The sequence below is a fragment of the Rattus rattus genome, chromosome 1 (genome assembly GCF_011064425.1).
Source record: "Rattus rattus isolate New Zealand chromosome 1, Rrattus_CSIRO_v1, whole genome shotgun sequence".
In the NCBI taxonomy this organism is placed as follows: domain Eukaryota; kingdom Metazoa; phylum Chordata; class Mammalia; order Rodentia; family Muridae; genus Rattus; species Rattus rattus.
In genome coordinates, this window is record NC_046154.1 from 43,148,654 (window position 1) to 43,170,208 (window position 21,555).

General features: G+C 36.8%; 1 protein-coding gene across 1 annotated transcript in view; it reads left to right on the forward strand.

Annotated features, from left to right (window-relative positions):
- The window catches only part of Agbl4 (ATP/GTP binding protein like 4), a 1,249,712-nt gene that overhangs the window by 64,517 nt on the left and 1,163,640 nt on the right, over positions 1-21,555 (forward strand). The window contains exon 2 of the mRNA XM_032900331.1: positions 8,605-8,727. Coding sequence (XP_032756222.1) covers positions 8,605-8,727 — 123 coding nt within the window. The remainder of the gene's footprint in view (positions 1-8,604; positions 8,728-21,555) is intronic.

Genomic DNA, 21,555 nt, shown 5'->3' on the forward strand with positions numbered 1-21,555 from the left:
TGCCTCCTTATGTTGGGCTTTACCATTTATTATCCTTTGTAGTGCTGGATTTGTAGAAAGATATTGTGTAAATTTGGTTTTGTCATGGAATATCTTGGTTTCTCCATCTATGTTAATTGAGAGTTTTGCTGGATACAGTAACCTGGGCTGGCATTTGTGTTCTCTTAGGGTCTGTATGACATCTGTCCAGGATCTTCTGAATTTCATAGTCTCTTGTGGGAAGTCTGGTGTGATTCTGATAGGTCTGCCTTTATATGTTACTTGACCTTTTTCCCTTACTGCTTTTAATATTCTTTCTTTGTTTTGTGCATTTGGTGTTTTGACTATTATGTGACAGGAGGAGTTTCTTTTCTGGTCCAATCTATTTGGAGTTCTGTAGGCTTCTTGTATGTTTATGGGCATCTCTTTCTTTAGGTTAGGGAAGTTTTCTTCTATGATTTTGTTGAAGATATTTACTGGTCCTTTGAGCTGGGAGTCTTCACTCTCTTCTCTATACCTATTATCCTTAGGTTTGATCTTCTCATTGAGTCCTGGATTTCCTATATGTTTTGTATCAGAAGCTTTTTCCATTTTCCATTATCTTTAACAGTTGTGTTGATAATTTCTATGCAGTCTTCTGCTCCTGAGATTCTCTCTTCTATCTCTTGTATTCTGGTGGTGATGCTTGTATCTACAGCTTCTTGTCTCTTCCTTTGGTTTTCTATATCCAGGGTTGTTTCCCTGTGTTCTTTCTTTATTGCTTGTATTTCCATTTTTAATTCCTTCACCTGTATGATTGTGTTTTCCTGTAATTCTTTCAGGGATTTTTGTGATTCCTCTCTATAGTCTTCCTCTTGTTTATTTGGTTTTCCTCTTTTTGTTTCTCTAAAGGAGTTCTTCATGTCTTTTTGAAATCCTCCATCAAGGGATCAAATGTGATTTTAAATCCAGGTCTTGCTTTTCTGGTGCGATTTGGATATTCAGTGTTTGCTTTAATGGGAGAATTGGGTCCGATGATGCCATGTAGTCTTGGTTTCTGTTGGCTTGGTTCCTGTAATTTGCCTCTTACATCAGATTGTCTCTGGTGTTTACCTTGTTCTTGCTAGCTTCTGGACAGTGGCTAGGACTGTTCTATAGACCTGTGTCCAGGAGTGCTGCGACTATTTTCCTGTTCTTTTCAGCCAGTTCGAACAGAGTGTTCTGCTTTCAACGGAGAATGTTCCTGTCACTGGTCTTTAGCTGTCTTGTGGGCGATGTCCCAGAGTTCACCAGACAGGAATTACTTAGAGAAAAGTTGGTCTTACTTGGTTCTGGGCCTGAAGTCACCCTGTGGGGCTGTTTCAGCTCTTTCGGGTGGTGGCAAACAGAATGGCCTGCCCCACTTTTTTTCCGGCCCCTCTGCACAGTGGTCCCAGAAGCCGTTTGGTGTTTTCCTCTAGAGTCAGAAATGTGGGCCGAATGTAGTCTCTTCTGGCTTCCCAGGCATGTCTGCCCCTCTGAAGGTTTAGCTCTCCCTCCCCTGAATATTTCTTTAACTGTTTCTTGGCTATTAAATATTCCTTTTCAGAAATCTCTATTTAGCTCTCTACTCTGTTTTGAGTTGGGTTATCTGGGTTGTTGGTGTCCAACTTCTTAAGTTCGTTATATATTTTGGACAATTATTCCTCTGTCAGATGTAGGGTTGGGGAAGATCTTTCCAATCTATGTTTTGTTTTATTGATGGTGTCCTTTGACTTACAGAAACTTTTTACTTTCATGAGGTCCCATTTATTGTTGATATTAGTGCCTGAGCTATGGATGCTCTGATTTGGAAGTTATCTCTTGTACCAATGAGTTTAAGGTTATTGCCCACTTCCTTTTCTATTAGGTTTAGTGTATCTTGTTTTACATTGCGATATTTGATGCACTTGGACTTGCTTTATGCAGGTGGATAAATACGGATCTATTTGCATCCTTCTACTTTCAGATATCCAGTTAGACCAGCATAATTTGTTGAACATATTTTCCTTTTTTCATAGTATGATATTGGGTTCTTTGTCAAAAAAAAATCAAGTGTACATAAGTGTGTGCGTGTGTTTATTTCTGGTCTTTGATTCCATTGATCCACCTATGGATCAATGTTCACTATGTTAATTCTACTGATTCATGAGAATGAGGGATATTTCCATCTTCTGATATCTTCTTCAATTTTGTTCTCAAGAGATTTTGAGATTATTGTTATACAGGTCTTTCGCGCTTGGTTAGAGTTACTTAGAATATTTATATTATTTGCTTAAGCTATTATTGGGGTATTGTCTCCTACTTCTTTCTCAGCCTGTTTATTGTTTTGTATAAAAGCTAATAATTTTTTCAAAGTTAATTTTGCCATCTAGCTACTTTTGCCTGAAGTTGTTTATCATCTGTAAGTATTCCTGGTAAATTTGGGGTAGTCTTATGCTTATATTATCATATCATCTACAAATGCACGATACTTTGACTTTTCTCCTCTAATTCTGTTGTCTTGTTGCTCCTACCCTAGGACTTTAAGTACAAAATAGAAACAGAAGGAACATTGGTAAACTCATCTATGAGGCCATAGTCACTCTGATACCTAAACCACACAAAGACTCAACACAAAAAGAAAATTTCAGTTCTAATTTTTCCTTATGAACGTTGATACAAAAATAATAAAATTCTCACACCCCGAATACAAGAACACATTACCATCACGATCAAGTGGGCTTTGAAATTATGAGCAAAATAAAATTTTTATTCCTCAAGTTTCTCAATTGTATATTTTGATTAAGTTTATATAAAAATAACTGACACAAAAAACCAACCATAAATGTGGGATTAATATTTCTTATTGTTTATGTCTGTGTCAGTTAATACATTTTGAAGTTTCTTGTTTTTTATTTAATTTCATTACATGTTTATTATAGTAAAATATAGATTTAAAGCACTGGGGGCTAGCGAGATGGCTTAGAGGTTCAGTGCATTTGCTGCTCTTCCAGACAATTCATTGCCTTCTGCCATTTTATTGAACCAGGTCCACATGTATTATAGAGACATACATGCAAATTATTCATACATATTAAGTACATAAAATCTATCATTTGCTGAATTTAAGTAAATAGTATATGCTTTCATAAAGTATGCAAAACTTTTCAACAATAAGATAAAATTTGACTCCCAGAAGTCTCTTTCAATTTTTTCAAATCAAAAATACAAGCTATTGACATTTTGCAAAGCATAGTATAATATTTGGGATGGAGAGGCAGAAAGTGTCAGTGAAAGGTAAGACATTTGTCTTTTCTGATGTGAAACTGCATGATCCCTAGAGGGAGAAATTTATTGGAATAGTAATTCTGAAATAAAGGGCACGAACAATATGCTATATGAACACAGAGGGCTCTTTAGTTTCGTTATAATGGAAAGATAAGACAGTACTTCCTGGGGAAGATTCCATTCCTGTAGATCTGCAGCCTGAATAGAACATTCCACAAGGGAACAGGGCATGTGTGTATCTAGTCACAGGCAGGTTTACTATAAACAGAGGCCTTTCAAGTGCTGACTGACAGGGATGTTGTGGCAGTCATCTCAAAGAATGGCAGTGTTGTTAGTGACATGCATAATATTTCTAAAATTATAGTTTCTTTTAAATAAAATTATGAACAAATTAAATGTAAAATTTCTCGAGTTTTACTTTAGTTGTGGTTAGGAAAAAATTGTAAAATTCTTTGTATTTGTATGCAAACAGAGATGGGTTCTAAGCTCACATAATTGTAAATGAACTTACTAAATAAATTAACATCTGATATTGAATTTGGAGGTCATACAAGACTCTCCTCTTTTTAGTACACCTGTCATTCCTGGCTCCCACAAGGTAGACACCATCAGTGTTCCTCTGTTTCATTCAAACAAACTAAAATGTTGCAAGTTTACAAAGTAATCATTGTACATTACATTTTCACTGATAGTCTATTTCACAGAATATAGACATGCCACAGAGGTATTGTATGTTCTGTTTCAGACTGCTGCATTAAAACGAATATCTCAATGAATTAAAATGACACTATCTATAACACTTTTGTTTTCAGTGCATTAGAAATGTTATTTTATATCATGTTGATTGTGCCACTCATTTGCAGTGTATGCATGTGTATTAAATTATTTTATTACTAAAAATGCTAACAATGATCTGAGTAAGTTGCAGTTTCTGCGTTGGGGGCTGTTTGGCCCCAGTGGTGATAGTTGCTGAGTGATTATGAGTACATGGTGGAGACTAGTTTGTGTGGCTCTGCTAGTTTCTTAAGTAAGGCAACTGAAATCTGTGACATTGATGGACTCTCGTTAAGATTTCTTGTCACTATGGTAGCACTTTCCTGTAATCCCAGCACATGAGAGGCTAAGACATAAGGGTTTTGAGACACTCTGGGATACAGAGTCAGTATCTGTCTCAAATAAACAAAACAAGAAAATGTGAAACAAAACATCATCATCAGAAAAGTTACCTTTGTAGAATGCAGTCTGTTGCTACCATTTTGCCCAAACTAAGTCTAAAAATTGGAATACTGCTATTAACTGTTCATGAAATAATCTAAATTTTTAGTTTTTATTTCAGTGATGTTCATAACCTTTCATCAAAACAGATTCTGGCCCAGGCATGGTGGCACATGCCTTTACTCCCAGCCTTTTTGGTAGGGAAGGCAGGTGGATCTCTATGAATTTGAAGCCGGTTTGGTCTACAGAGAATGCTTTGGATAGACAGTTCTATAGAGAGAGACCTGGTCTCCAAAACCAAACATACTAAACCAAAACATAAGCAAAGCAGATTCCATCTCAAGAAAGCACATCTTTTTCTTACCCATTAGAAAGAAATCCTCATTTCTACAGATTTTTGTCTCACTGGGTATATTAGGCAAGTCCAATGGATACATTTTTTTTCAATTGAGGTTTCTTCTTCCTTTTTAATTCATCTTAACTAAAAGTATGCTGTATAGTAATTTTTATATCTGCTCACTTTTCCATCTGTCTCTGTTTAGTTTTTTTAGGTAGTATATTTTATTTGGACATAGTCATTGTGCATGGTATTAGTTTTAATAAGTATATTTTCATCACTCATGTATCTTGAGATTTATATTTTTGCCCCGGTTTACTTTTTGTTGCTGTTATAAAACACTGAGCAAAAGTGACTTGGGTAGGAAAGAGTTTACTGGGTTTTAGCACACTTCTCAGTCTGTCATGGAGTGGTCTAAGAACAGGAATGCCAACAGGAGAGTCTCAAGCACGACTGCAGGAACACTTCTTATTTGCCTGCTGCTCATGGCTTGCTCAGCTCACTTTCTTATATAACCCAGGGCTGCCTGCCCAGTGGTGTATCTTGCAGAGCAGACAGGGTCTCTCCACATCAATCCTCAATCAAGAAAATATCCTACTGGCTGCAGGCCAGCCTGATTTTCTCAATTGGGGTTTCATTTTCCTGGACGACTCTAGCTCATGTAAAGTTGACAAAAACCAGAACAAGCCCAATCCACCTGCCCTTTCATTTCTCCCCACTCCTATCTCCTGTTAGTTTCTTATATTCTCCTCAACAGTTGAATAGAACATCTTCCTTCCTTCCTTCCTTTCTTTCTTTCTTCCTTTCTTTCTTTCTTTCTTTCTTTCTTTCTTTCTTTCTTTCTTTCTTTCTTACTTTCTTTTTCTTAGTAATTTTTCTTTTATTGGATATTTTCTTTATATTTTAAATGTTATCCCCTTTCCTGGTTTCCCCTCTGGCAACCCCCTATCCCATCCCTCCTCTCCCTGCCTCTATGAGGGTGCTCCTCCACCCACTCACACACTCCCTCTCTCCACCCTGCCTTTGAATTACCTACACTGGGGCCCCAAGCCTTCACAGGACGAGGGCCTCGCTCCCATTGATGCCTGACAAGGCCATCATCCTCTGTTACATGTCTCTGGAGCCATGGATCCCTCCGTGTGCACTCTTTAGCTAGTGGTTTTACTACTTGGGAGCTCTGTGTAGTCTATTTGGTTGATATTGTTCTTCCTATGGGGGTGCAGCCACCTTCAGCTCCTTTAGTCCTTCCCCTAACTCTTCCATTTGGGTCTCCGGCCTCAGTCTGATGGTTGGCTGTGAGTATTTGCATCTGTCTTAGTCAAATGCTGGCAGAATCTCTCAGGTGACAGCTTTATCAGGCTCCTGCTAGCATGTACTTCTTGGTATCTGCAATAGTGTCTGAGTTTGGTGAGTGTATATGGAATGGACCATTTTTCTTAATGTTTATATGTTCCACAATTTTCTATTGAATGCTGGATATCTACTGTTAAGACATCAGAAAATTATATGAAATTATTTTCATTTGGAATTGATGCACCCCTTTCATTAGTGTAAAGACTCATTTCTGTCCTGTAAATACTCATTTCAAGTTAGTGAGGCCTCAGCTACTTTCATCCTTTGTTTCTCTCAGTTTGTCACTAGTTTCAAGTTCTTCTTGTGTTACCTTATGGAGACAAAAGATGTAGGCTGGAGAGAATGAGAATGTTTCCTCTGTTTCATTCCATTGAATTCTTAAATAATTGTGCCACATAAAAGCCTTTTGTTTTAAAGGCTTATTTGTATCACTTTAGTTATGTATCTGTATGTACCTATATGCAGCGATGTTCACATTGTGTAGTTGTCTTCAAACCAGAGCCATTGGATCCCACCTAGAATAGGTGGTAGTTAGCTACCATTTGTGGATGCTGGGAACCAAACTCTGGACTTCTGTAAGAGCAATACATGCTCTATATGTCTGAGCTGTCTCTCTAGCCCCACAGAAAGATTGATATCCATGTTTCTGCCCATACTATGAAAGTAGATTACTATTGCTTACTGTGTGCAGTGTCCCTGTACTCATGTCCTCTCAGATCTAGATAGGTCCATTTACCCTGGGAGGAAGTTTTGATCTTATGTATTTTTCCTTTAGAACCAAAATACTTTGTGAGTTTTATTGATCAAAACTTCTATCCATATATATATATATATATATATATATATATATATTTATATGTATGTATTCCTGTTCCAATGACTTTTTGCCTTTTCTACTTGTGTTGAAGAATTTTCTTTTATTATTTCCTTTCTAAAATGACTCTCAGTCTTACACTAAATTTTGTAAGATTTTTTGTTTTCTCCCATAGTGGAATATGGCATTGTTTCTCATAAGAGATGCTGACTGTGGTAGAATTTTATAAATTTCTGTAATATGAGTCATTTTCATGCAGCAATATATTAGCTGTGCAAAGGGCCTGTTTCTGAAATCCAGTGTCCTGGTCCTAAACTTTCTTCCAAAAAGCTTCTGCCAGATGATAAGGAAGCATCTGTATGAAATGGATTCCTTAGTGTCTGTGACTCTATTGGCTTTATGTTTCACATTTCAGTTTTCATCTTTAATTTAAAAGTACTTTTTCATTTGTATAGGATTCAGTACTTCTTCTTAAGTCTTGTAATAGAAAATTAATTTCTTACAGCTCATTTTTTATTATTGAGGCATTATTTTTATTTGATACAAAGTTTTTGCTTGACCTACAGTCCCAGTTCTGTGGTAGAGTTGAAAAATTATGGCTTTATGTTTCTCTGGGATTTTTCTTGCTACAAGCAATGGACAATTCATTTTTTTTATTTGAAGTAGAATTAACGTCTGAAAAATCAGTTTCTCTCAGTTCTTAGATTATTTTGGTGATAGAACATTCAGACCCTGTAGTGGTGTTTGTAGAAGAATTCCCTCATTCACAGTAAAGAAACATATTTATGATGGGTTATAATAATAGTCATTACTCAGCTGGTTTTCAGCTACTTTGTGGGTTCTTCTTCCCACCCTTCATCCTCTCTTAAACCCTTTGTTTCACCCCTTATTACTGGATAGGAGAGAAGAAAGGATGGAGAGGAAGAAGGAAGGGAAAGAGATTCCTGAATAAAGTCAGGAGTCTGAAAGGCGGTACATTATTATTAGACTACTTCCTACTGATTAGGGAGTTTCTTGGGACCAGTTTGATTTTTGCTGTCAGGATATCTTTTTTTTTTTTTTTATTCCTTCTCGTTTCTTCTTTGCGCATGAGTACTTAACTAGCCATGACCAACAACAACCATTGTTGGTTGCAACAACTCACTCCTGCCTCTCAGCCCTCAGCATTTATATATATTTTCTAAAAAGTCCCTAGAATTCCAATCATTACACAATCACAGAAAATATCTGCAGCTAGCAAAATCATGCCCTGCTAGGGCACGAGGCAAATCATAGTCAGCTGCTCTGGGCAATCTGAAGTAGCCCCACATTCCACACCTTGAGTTAAAACAAACACACATTCTTATAATATTTCTGTTTCTCTTTTAAGAAACCAAAACTCCAAAATTGTCACTACAATTCAGTCTCCTGAACATAGTTTAGATTTCAGTTGTGATGCTATATAGCATTAAATCTAAATATAGAAGAATCTTGGAAGGCGAATCAACTATTCTATTCTCATTTTTAGAGGGTCCAATGTTAGTAAGTGATAGAGCTAAGATTTCAAATTAACTTCAAATTACATCCTATTATTAGATTTCTATTGCAAAATACACTTAAATTTCTGTTTAATACTAGTGTTTTTTGTTTGTTTGAACAGGCAATGATACAGGAAATGAGGATGCCATTGGAGGGAATGTGAACAAGTACATAGTACTTCCAACTGGTTACTGTGGACAGCCCAAGAGAGGACATCTTACCTTTGATGCTTGCTTTGAAAGCGGTAGGTGTAGTAAAAAGTCTTGTTTGTGAGTTTGCCTAAGAAGGCTGCTTTCTCATAATCTAATTCCGTCCGATCAATCACTGTGATTCAGTCCACTTAGTTTTTCACCATAATGGAACCTCTTTTTTGGAGAAAAGTTAGTTCTGAAGGAGTTAGGATTAACTGGGAAACATTGGACTTTCACTACTCTATATTATTAAATATGTAATATGGTGCTGCTATGTTGGAATAACACTGACATTATTTGGCAATGTTCTACATTTTAATTCTTTGAATATCTACTTTATGCTACATGAGTTTGAGACAGTCATAGAATATGGTCTTTTGGAAATAAGTTTCTCCGTATATTTTTAAAAAAACAATGACTAATTAATGATAGTATAAAATATGTCTAGAACTATTAACAAAGTATGTTTTCATATAAACAAAAGTAAAAAGCAATCATTTCAATTAGGAAACATTTGGACAAAAGAAATAACAGAAGTAACAATTTCTCATAATTCAAAGATGTGTGAATTAGGCTGGCAATACTGGATTTTCACTGATCCATATAGTCAAATATGTAATAATGATATTGCTGTTCTGCAATAAAACTAGTGCTAATTGACAATATTATTTTTTTCTTTGAATTTCTACTCTTAATGGGTGGAATCAAGTGTTCAATGATTATACCCTTGTTTCTGGTGATTTGTTATTGAATTTTGTGTTTATTGGCTTAGAGAAACATCCCAATTTTGGATTTTATCTTAATATGGTATTTTCTATGTTTGTATATCCCTACTTGGCACTTTTCATAAAGAGGCCAGTCATTGTATTATTTGTTCTTAATGATTTCAAACTTGAGTACTTGTCTCCCAGTAAAGTTATATTGTAAGATACTTGGTATAAAAGTTTCAATATTAATATCAAATTTGAGAGGACACAACCTACTCATTGCATTTCTTTTTGTCAAACTTGCATATTGTCCACATAATTAGGAACAGTACTTTCTATATTTCTCAAGCTCGTAATTGTGCCTTTTCCTGGTTTCTACTTGATTCTGAAAAAATATCTTTTATTGCATTTACCTTATTGACAGACCCAAAGGCCCTTTACAGTAACACCAATATTATGAAAGTGGATATTTGGTTATTTTACCAATTGAGTGTTTTGATTTAGTAACATCCTGATAAAGTACCTATTTATTTTAAAGAATTTCTTTTCCTTGGGAGCAATCCAGGTTTTTATACCTTACCAGAAGGCTTTGTGTAAGAAATTTTCCAACATGACAACATAATTACTGAATTATTAATACCTGTTTTATAACATGCAGACAATTGGTTGTATCAATTACATCTGTTATAATATCCAGAAACAGCCTCTCAAACATATTTAATCTGAGTCACTTCTTTCAATTTAATTATCACATAAGTTTAACTGTCATGGGAGAAACAACAGACAGGGTCCTTTATTTGGATGGGTACATAAAATACATGATATGAGGTCTTAGGATTTTACATAAATTTACATAAATGTAGTGGTTGATTTTCTGGGGTCCAGTTCTATGATGTAGATAAACCCAGTATTAAAAGCATATAGTAATTCTTCCTAATGGGGTTATATGTAAACAGCATTGCAATAATATATTCCATTAGAATATAATTTGTAACATCCTTTCCAGTAGGCTGAGAGATATTGTTAACCATTTATTGGTGAACACAATCCAGAAGACACTTAAAATAATTTGTTTGACGTATACAAAATCCATAAGATATAGTTTAATTCAAGAATTTATTTAGGCTGTTTAACACAGGATATAAGATTGCTTTTCTTCTGGTCAAATCTTGTATTTTAGTAAGTTAATGTGTTATAAACTTACTCTAAGGTGTCTACAACCTTTTGGCATTATGACAAAACATTATCATCTTTAAAGTTCACAGTGTTCCACAATGTTCCATGAGTCTGAGGTGCAGGAATATTTTGCAGTTGTATCTGTTGGGACTAGGGTTTTATCAGTTTTAGTTCTCCACAGTGGTCTCTGTTTATTGCAAAGAAAATTTTTCCTTGATAATAAGGTATAAGGACAAATGCTTAAAAGCTGTTGTTAAGGATTATGGTGGTTTGGTAATTAGTGGTTGTGGTTCTCCTTCAATAACTGTGACTTCAGTCAAACTGGATAGCTAACTAGGTTTACAGTAATAGGCATAATTTCTCTCTTGTATAAAATTTTTTATTGGATATATTTAAATTTACATTTCAAATGTTATCCCCTTTCCTGGTTTCCCATCCATAAACCGCATCCCCTACCGTCTCCCCTTCTCCACCTCCCCACCCTGACATCCCTTTACACTGGGTGGGTCCAACCTTGGCAGGACCAAGAGCTTCTCCTCCCATTGGTGCCCAACAAGGCCATCCTCTGCTACATATGCAACTGGAGCCATGGGTCTGTCCATTTGTACTCTTTGGATGGTGGTTTAGTGCTTAGGAGCTCTGATTGGTTGGTATTGTTGTTTTTATGGAGTTGCAAACCCCTTCAGCTCATTCAATCCTTTCTCTTTTTCAATGGGGACCCTGTTCTCGGTTCAATTGTTGGCTGCCAATATCCACCTCTGTATTTGTCATGCTCTGGCAGAGCCTCTCAGGAGACAGCTATATCAGGCTCCTGTCAGGATGCACTTCTTGGCATCAGTAGTATTGTCTGTGTTTGGTGGCCATGTGTGTATGGGCTGGATCCCCAGGTGGGGCAGTCTTTGGGTGACCTTTCCTTTAATCTCTGCTCCAAACTTTGTCTCTGTATTTCCTCCTATAAATACTTTTGTTCCCCCTTCTAAGAAAGAGTGAAGCATTCGCACTTTCATCATCCTTCTTGAGCATCATGTGATCTGTGGATTGTATCTTGGGTAATTTGAGCGTTTGGGCTAATATTCACTTATCAGTGAATGCATACTAGGTGTGTCTGTGTGTGTGTGTGTGTGTGTGTGTGTGTGTGTGTGTGTGTGTGTGTGTGTTTGTGCCTCACTCAGGATGATATTTTCTAGCTCTATCCATTTGCCTATGAATTTCATGAAGTCACTGTTTTTAATGGCTGAGTAGTACTCCATTGTGTAGATGTACCACATTTTCTGTATCCATTCCTCTGTTGAAGGACATCTGGGTTCTTTCCAGCTTCTGACTATTATAGATAAGGCTGCTATGAACACAGTGGAGCATGTGTCCTTGTTATATGTTGGAGCATCTTTTGGGTATATGCACAAGAGTGGTATAGCAGGGTCCTCAGGTAATACTATGTCCAATTTTCTGAGGAACCTCCAGACTGGTTACTGCAGTGGTTGTACCAGTCTGAAATCCCACCAACAATGGAGGAGTGTTGCTCTTTCTCTACGTCCTCACCAGCACCTGTTGTCACCTGAGTTTTTGAACTTAGTTATTCTGACTGGTGTGAGGTGGAATCTCAGGGTTGTTTTGAGTTGCAAGTTCCTAATGACTAAGGATATTGAACATTTATTTAGGTGCTTCTCAGCCATCCAATATTACTCAGTTGAGAATTCTTTGTTTAGCTGTGTTTTTTTTTTTTTGGTTTGTTTAGCTCTCAATTTTTACTAGGGTTATTTGATTTTCTGGAGTCTAACTTCTTGAGTTCTTTATATACATTGGATATTAGCCCTCTATCAGATGTAGGATAGGTAATCTTTTCCTAAGCTGTTGGTTGCCATTTTGTCCTAATGACAGTGTCCTTTGCCTTACAGAACCTTTGCAGTTTAATGAGGTCCCATTTGTTGATTCTTGATCTTAGAGCATAAGCCATTGGTGTTCTGTTCAGGAAATTTTCCCCAGTGCCTATGTGTTCGAGGTTCTTCCCCACTTTTTCTTCTAATAGTTTGAGTGTATCTGGTTGATGTGGAGGTCCTTGATCCACTTGGACTTGAACTTTGAACAGGGCAATAAGAATGGATTGATTTGCATTCTTCTACATGCTGACCACTAGTTGAACCAGCACCATTTGTTGAAAAGGCTGTCTTTTTTCCAATGGATGGTTTTAGTTCCTTTGTCAAAGATCAAGTGACCATAAGTTTGTGGGTTTTTGGATCTTCAGTTCTATTCCATTGATCTACCTGCCGTTCTCTGTACCAACACCAAGCAGTTTTCATCACTATTACTCTGTAAGTCAGCTTGAGGTCAGGGATGGTGATTCCCCCAGAAGTTCTTTTATCATTGAGGATAGTTTTCACTATCTTGGGTTTTTTATTATTTCAAATGAATTTGCAAATTGCTCTTTCTGACTCTATGAAGAATGGAGTTAGAATTTTGATATGGACTGCATTGAATCTGTAGATTGCTTTTGACAAGATGACCATTTTTACAATATTAATCTTGCCAATCCATTAGCATGGGAGATCTTCCCATCTTCTGTGATTTTGTTCAATTTCTTTTTTCAGAGACTTGAATTTCTTGTCATACAGATCTTTCATTTGCCTGTTTGTAGTCACACCATTGTATTTTATATTATTTGTGCCTATTGTGAAATGGGTCACTTCCCTAATTTCTTTCTCAGTCCTTTGAGTAGAGGAAGGCTACTGATTGGGTTAATTTTATATCCAGCCACTTTTCTGAAGTTGTTTATCAGGTTTAGGAGTTCTCTGGTGGAACTTTTGGGATCACTTAAGTATACTATCATATCATCTGCAAATACTGATATTTTGATGTCTTCCTTTCCAATTAGTATCCCCTTAATCTCCTTTTTTTGTCTGCTTGCTCTGGCTATGACTTTGAGTACTATATTGAATAGTTAGGGAGAGAGTGGGCAGCCTTGTCTAGTCCCTGAATTTAGTGGGATTGCTTCAAGTTTCTCTCCATTTAGTTTGATGTTAGCTACTGATTTGCTGTATATTGCTTTTACTATTTTTGGGTATGGGCCTTGAATTCTTGATCTTTCCAAGACTTTTAAGATAAAGGGGTGTTGAATTTTGTCAAATACTTTCTCAGCATCGAATGAGATGATCATGTGCTTTTTTTTCCCTTTGAATTTGTTTATATAGTGGATTATGTTGATGGATTTCTATACATTGAACCATCCCTGCATGCCTGGGATGAAGCGTATTTGTTCATGGTGGATGATGGTTTTGATGTGTTCTTGGATTCTTTTTGCGAGAATTTTATTGAGTATTTTTGCATCGATATTCATAAGGGAAATTGGTCTGAAGTTCTCTTTCTTTGTTGGGTCTTTGTGTTGTTTAGGTATAATGGTAATTGTAGTTTCATAGAAGGAATTGGGTAATTTTTCTTCTGTTTCTATTTTGTGGGATAGTTTGGATAGTATTGGTAATATGTCTTCAATTAAGATCTAATAGAATTCTCCACTAAACTCATCTTGTCCTGTGCTGTTTTTGGTTGGGAGACTTTAATAACTGCTTCTAATACTTTAGGAGTTATGGGACTGTTTAGATGGTTTATCTGATCCTGATTTAAGTTTGGTACTTGGTATCTGTCTAGAAAATTGTTCATTTCTTCCAGATTTTCCAGTTTTGTTGAATATAGGTTTTTGTAGTAAGATTTGATGATTTTTTAAAATTTTCTTCAGATTCTGTTGTTATATCTCCCTTTTCATTTCTGATTTTCTTAATTTGGTTACACTCTCTGTGACCTCTGGTTAGTCTGGCTAAGGGTTTATCTATCTTGTTGATTTTCTCAAAGAACCAGCTCCTGGTTTTTTTTGATTCTTTGTATAGTTCTTTTTGTTTCTACTTGGTTGATTTCAGCTCTGAGTTTGATTATTTCCTGCCTTCTACTCCTCCTGGGTGTATTTGCTTCTTTTTGAACTAGAGCTTTTAGGTGTACTGTCAGCTGCTGATATATACTCTCTCGTGTTTCTTTCTGCAGGTACTCAGAACTATGAGTTTTCCTCTTAGCACAGCTTTCATTGTGTCCCAAAAGTTTGGGTATGCTGTGTCTTCATTTTCATTAAATTCTAAAAAGTCTTTAATTTCTTTATTTTTTCCTTGACCAAGTAAAAGATAATATGGAATAGTGACTGTTATTTCTTGTTATTTTTATTTTAGAAGTATAATTATGTTTGTGTGGCTCCCTTTTGGGTTTGTTTGCTTTTTTAGGGTGCAGTTTCCCTTCTTCTGTTTGAATTTTCCATCTATTATACTATGTAGGCCTGGATTTGTAGGAAGGTATAAATTTAATGTGTTCCTGAATTCTGTTTACAAGTGTTTGATTGAGAAATTTTGCCTCTATTTTCATCAAACAAGTTTAGAAAGTAGAACTGGTAAGACTTGTTATCAATTATCAAATGTGTTGCTGAAGTGAATCTGTCTTGACTATGTGACCACAAGATCAAGGATAGGAATGGACACTCAGCATCAAAGTGACCAGATGCAGTCAAAACTTGATCAACAGTTGGTTTCTATGTACCTATTGGAGGCAGGATACAAAGGTGACCCAGTGAGGTCTATTTACTCTTTGGGGACTGTGGTTATGTTTTTCTGCTCCAAGTAATCTCTGGAATCATTACACCACCGACTCCAGTTCTTCTAGTGACTGCTATAACCTTAGAAATTATAAATCCAAACACTTAGTTACCTTACTGACCACTAGAACTAAAGCTCCAGTCTTTGACAGACTATGTGATCATTGTAGCTAGCACTTGGGCTCTTCACTGACCTCTGGATTCACTAGACTGGAGTTCTAGTTCCAGGTTTCTGACCCACATGAGGCAGAGTCATGGTCTGAGAAGATGGAGGACAGGTGGACTGGTACTCTCGGGTCCTTCAGTATGGAAATCAGTATGGAGGTTCCTCAAAAAGATAGAAATTGAACTACCCAATGAACTACCCTATGATCTAGATATACCACTCATAGTGTATACCCAGAGGATTATATATCCAATTACAATGATATTTGCTCACCCATGCTAACTCCTGTTCTATTGATAAATGTAGGAAATGGAAACAGCTTGGATGTCCATCAACTGATAAATGGATAAAGAATATGTGGTACTGATACATAATGGGATTTCATTAAGGTGTTAAGAAAAATGAGATTATGAAATTTGCAGGTACTGCAATCCTATTTAGAAACTTTCTGCTTGTGCATGTAAGTTGATAATACTACTTCATTTTTCTTGTAGCTGATTTAGAGTAGCTGATCCTGTAAGTGATTCTGTCTTGACTATGTGACCTGAAAGCGTTGGTTTCTAGAACTCTTGCATTCTTCTGCAGTCATCTACCTCAATATGCAGTTATATGTTTATTGCTTTGGCTCTATTTGTGAAAGAATAAGTGAGTTCTGGGTACGTCTATTCAGTCACCTTGCTTACCTTGATATTTGAATATATCCATATATATGATACATTTAAAGTAGCATACCCATCCCTTCATAGAAATACCTCTTTTCCTAAAACACTTAAATTCTATTCATTCACAGAAGTTCAAGTATATAATTTTTTGTTAGTGGTGTGTAATGCAGTGTAGAGTAATTGTCTTTATTGTAGTATAGAGGTTCTTATTTTCCCACAAAAGATATCTGCTCTTCAGTAACCAAGTGTTTTGTTATTTAAAAAGAGAACCTCTTCAGATGTATTCTGAAGAGTTTGGTGGGGTTATATTGCAATAATTGTTGTCACTATATTAAACAAGAGGCTAGAGATACACATGTACATTAGAACAATGACCCAGTGAAGGTGGAGACAGAAATTTGATCAATGTAGATATAAGCCAAGGGATTATAAGGACTCCTGACAACTATATTGCAGGCAGGATGGATTTATTACAGGAGACCAGAAAATCCATTATCTAGCTATATTTTCCAAAAGGACCCAGAGGACTTTTCTTTTAAAACAGCAATAAAAACAGACCAGTAGAATGGACATTAGTATCATTGAGAAATTCATGGATGTCTGTCTTCTGCAGACTAAAACTGGCAATAGAAGTTCTACATGGAATTTATTTCTTGTTTCCAAGTCTCAAAAGACAAAATAGGATTCCATATGATCATTACTATTTTTTGATAGCTCTTAACCCCTGTACTGCTAATTGTGGTGTTTGATTGCTCTCCAAGGAGCCACTATAGACAAGTGTTACACTCAGATACCTTACCTAACCTTAACATTTTAATTCATAGCAATGATCTCTTATCATGGTATATTTCTCTCCTAGTCCATAACCTTCAGAATCTATTTACTGTTATACATTCCCTTTATTTCTAGTGTTACAAATTGGTTAGATATTACAGACTCTTTAGGTAAAATTTTGAAAATTTTGAGTATTTTAAGCTATTTTCTTAATGTAATAGGGTCTTGCCTCACTTACTCCCAAAACCGACTCAAATTAATGGTGTGGAAGTATTTCAGGTCCTATTTCTGAATAGCACACTACCTAATAAAATAGTGCTTTATGGGACTAGAGAAATGACTCTTCAAATGAGAGCACTGGTTGCTTTCTAGAGGACCAGAATTCAACGCACAGTTCCATTTCTTGAGGATCTCATGCTCTCTTCTGCTCTTCTTCAGTACCAGGTACATATGTGTTGCACAGACCTACATGCATGCAAAACACCCATACACATAAAGTAAAATAATAAGCATTTAAAAAGAAAATAGTGTCCTAAAATAATAATTTTACTTTATCATTATATTCGATGAGTCTAGTGTACAGACAGAATATGTTAGAAGATACCTTGTCTTTGCTTCACAGTGTTTAGGATTTCAGAAGAGAAAACATTTAGCTATTGATTAAAAGAGTTGAGCTCTAGGGACATTAGAAGACATAATCTCTCACATGTCTATCACTTGATATTAAAGATCAGTATTAGAGTACTATGTATGTAGCTTATCCCTATGGCTTTAATTCTTCACAATATGTTGAGTTGTGGTAATTGGACTCTGCATATAACACAATGCGTGTTACAGTGAGCATGGTCGAAACAGCAGTTCTTTTTGTGAATTATCTTGGAAATCAAATATGCAAATCAATAATTGCAAGCTCATAACATCTGCCTGATATGTATTAATATTAAACAAGATATGAGCAAAGATAATTCTCATACTTCATGTCAGACAAATGGGAGAACACGTTTTTATACTCTTAGTACATTATTAATGTTTGGACTGTAACAATAAAAACACCATATATTATGTGTATTAAATAAGAAACATTTCTCTCACAGGTCTGGAGGTTAGAAAATCTATGTTTGAGGCCCCTGGCATCTTCAATGTCTGCTAATGGTCTCCATTTTCATTCTTCAGGGTGTTTTCAATATTCCCTCATACTGAAAAACAAGGGTAAGAGGACTCTGAGAGGGTACTTGTATGTAAACACTAATTCTGTTCATAAGTGCTTCACATTTATGGCCTAATAGTTCCTTAAAGACACTGTGCCCTAAGACTGTCACTTCTCAGTATATGACCTTTTGTTAGGGAAATACACAGATATTAAATAAACAATAAAGACTAAGGTAGAAGAGAATGCTATTTGGGGCAGTCCACATTATTGTGAGTATATTGAATGATGTACTTGACCTTTCTATGTCATGTTTTATAGGCTAAAGAAATAGAGTGCTCTGTTTGTCTTGATATTAATAACTGTCAAACTTAAAGAAATATTTTGAGTATTAGTTAATAATGTACCATATAGCTTTATATGGAAGGATAACATTAAGTTTGAAACATGATGAACTATATTTCAGTTCTATCTTGGATAGTTTCTCTTAGGAATTACTTGATATATTGATTTTAAAATAGAGAAGATTATTCCCAATGACTTAAAAAAATGACCAGGTATACTTACCATTTAAAAGTATCTAGATGTTTAGTGTTTTCTGTTCTTTTTTCTTTTAATTAAAATATAATTACATTTCTTGTATATTCAATGTACTAACCCTCTGTCAGATATATAACTAATAAGATTTTCCCCATTTAATTGTTGCCTCTTCACTTGAATGATGGTGTCCTTTGCTATTTCACAAGGTCCCATTTATTAATTTATGCTCTTATGCCTGTGCTTCTGGGGTTTTGTTCAGACTCTTTTTTGGCACTTTTTAATTGAAGTGTATTCCACACTTTCTCCTGTACCAGATTCAGGTATCTCATGTCTTATTTTGAGTTCTTTGATTCATTTTGATCCATATGGAGTTGAGTTTTGTACAAGGTGAAAGATAAGGTCATAGTTTCATTTTTTAAAATGTATTTTTCTCTAATATTTTTGTTTTATTTTACAGTCCAGAAGTTATCCCCATCCTGGTCCACCTCTGACTGTTCCTTATCCCATACTTCCCCTTCCCTCCAACCCTCCCATCCCCGAACCCCTCCCCAAGTCTCCAAGAGGATGTCCTCAGCACCTCACCCCCACCAGACTTTGACTTCCCCACTCCCCACTTCCTGAGGCCTAAAGTCTCTTTTTTTTCTTTTTATTGGACTCTTTTTATTTACATTTAAAATGTTATTCCCTTTCCTGGTTTCCCAGACATAAGTCTCCTATCTCATCCCCCTCCCATTCTTCTATAAGAGTGTTCCCCCCCTCACCCACCACCCCTTCCTGCTCGTCCCCCAAGATTCCCTACACTTGGGGGGAAAGTCCAACCTTGGCCGGACCAAGGGTTTCCCCTTCCATTGGTGCCCAACAAGGCCATCCTCTGCTACATATGCAGCTGGAGCCATGGGTAGTGTTTAGTCCCTGGGAGCTCTGGTTGGTTGGCATTGTTGTTCTTATGGTGTTCCGGGTACCTTCAGTTCTTCTTTCAATCCTTTCTCTAGTTTTGAGGGTTAGGTGCATCTTCTCTCATGGTGGCCAGACCAGGCAGTCCTCTGTTGTATATGTGTTGGGGGTCTCATATCCACTGGTGTTTGCTGCCCGGTTGGTGGCTCAGTATCTGAGAGCTCTCAAGGGTTCAGGTTAGTTGAGACTGCTGGTCTTCCTATGGAGTCACCCTCTACCTCAGCTTCTTCCAGTCTTTCCCTAATTCAACCACAGAGTCCCTGGATTCTGTTCATTGATTGATTGTTAAATATTTACATATGACTCTTTCAGCTGCTTGTTGAGCATCTGCAAACTGGTACAACCACTCTGGAAATCAATGTAGAAAAGTGAAATAGATCTACCTGAAGACCCAGCTATACCACTCTTGGGCATATACCCAAAAGATGCTCCACCATGCCACAGGAGCATGTGTTCCATTATGTTCCTAGTGGTCTCATTTGTGATAGCCAGAAGTTGGAAACAACCCAGATGTCCCCAACAGGAGGATGGGTACAGAAAATGTGGTTCATTTACACAATGGAATACTATTTAGCTATTAAGAATTATGACATCCTGAGTTTTGCAGGCTAATTTGAGGAACTAGAAAATATCCTGAATGAGGTAACTCAGACCCAAAAAGACATACATGGTATGTTCTCACTAACAAGTGGAAATTAGCCAAACCCAGGATATAATCTACAGAACTCAAGAAGGTTAACAAGCCGAAGGGCCCAAGTGAGGATGCCTCAGTCCCACTTGGGAGGGAGAAGAAAGCAATCATGGGAGGCAGAGAGAGAGGGGGGGGGACCTGGGTGGGAGAGGTGACAGGGAGAGGAAAAGGAGAACATGATCAGATATTGGGTAAGGGGTACAGGACTGAAACCCTGAGGATCAGTAGAAAGAATGTAAACAAGCAACCTTGGAAGGTAGGAGGTGGGGGGACCCTACAGATTGTACCAGAGACCTGGGAGATGAGAGACTCTCAGGACTCAAAGGGAGGGATCCTAGATGAAATGCCCAACAGTGAGGAGACAAAACTTGTCCAGTAGAAAGGCAGGGTATCAAGTGGAGGGATAGAATTGCCATCCCACAGTCAAAGCTCTGACCCATAATTGTTCCTGTCTGGAAGAACTGCTGGGACAAAAATGGAGATGAACCTGAGGGAACAACAGAGGTCCAGTGACAGGCCCAAATTGAGATCCAGATCAAGGGGAGGCACTAAGGCCCGACACTATTACTGATGCTATGATGTGCTCACAGACAGGAGCCTAGCACAGTTTCATTCTACTTTGAGATTTCACCTTATCTCAGTCACACTGTCTAATATAAAGAAATGACAAACATATGTTGGTATGGATCTGGAAAAACGAAAACACTCAATCACCGTTGGTAGGATTACAACTGGCATAGCCATTGTGGAAATCAAAAAGCTACAAATGGATCTACTATATGGTCCAGCTGTACAGCTCTTGGATCCATCCATGCTCATTGCACAATAGGTAGGAAATGTATGTCCATAAACTGATGAATGTATAGTGAAAACAGTACATTCAGGCGATAGAGTGTTATTCAGCTGTTCAGGATAATGAAAATATAAAATCTGCAAGTAAATGAATGGGACTGAATAATCATTATGGGTGAGGAAAACCTAGACCCAGAAAGACAAATGTCACAAGAATAGTTTTGTTTAAATGTGTGTTTAAGTTGAAATATTAATGGAAATAAGGAAACTCAGGAGGGCCATCAAGTAGGTGTTCAAGAGAGAGCTGGTGGAATGCAGGTAGTGTAGAGAAGGAGGAGGAGTGATGGAGCCAGAAGGGTTAAGTGGGATGGAGAAGTGGTAAGGCAGGGAAGGATATCTAACAGACGACCTGGGAAAGCTGTGTGCAACCCTACAACTCTAGAAGCCTTTACTCTCTATTTTTATCCATCTTTATATATTTGTATTCTATTCATATTTATATAAAAAAGAATTTAAATAAAGTTACCTTGTAATGGGGAAGGGGGAAATGCCCCTCATAGACACCAAGTGCCATTAAATAAAAACTCAAGGAATTGGTTATCTCTTTTGGAGTTGTTAGTCAGTGGAGACTCAGAGACTCCCAAACATTAT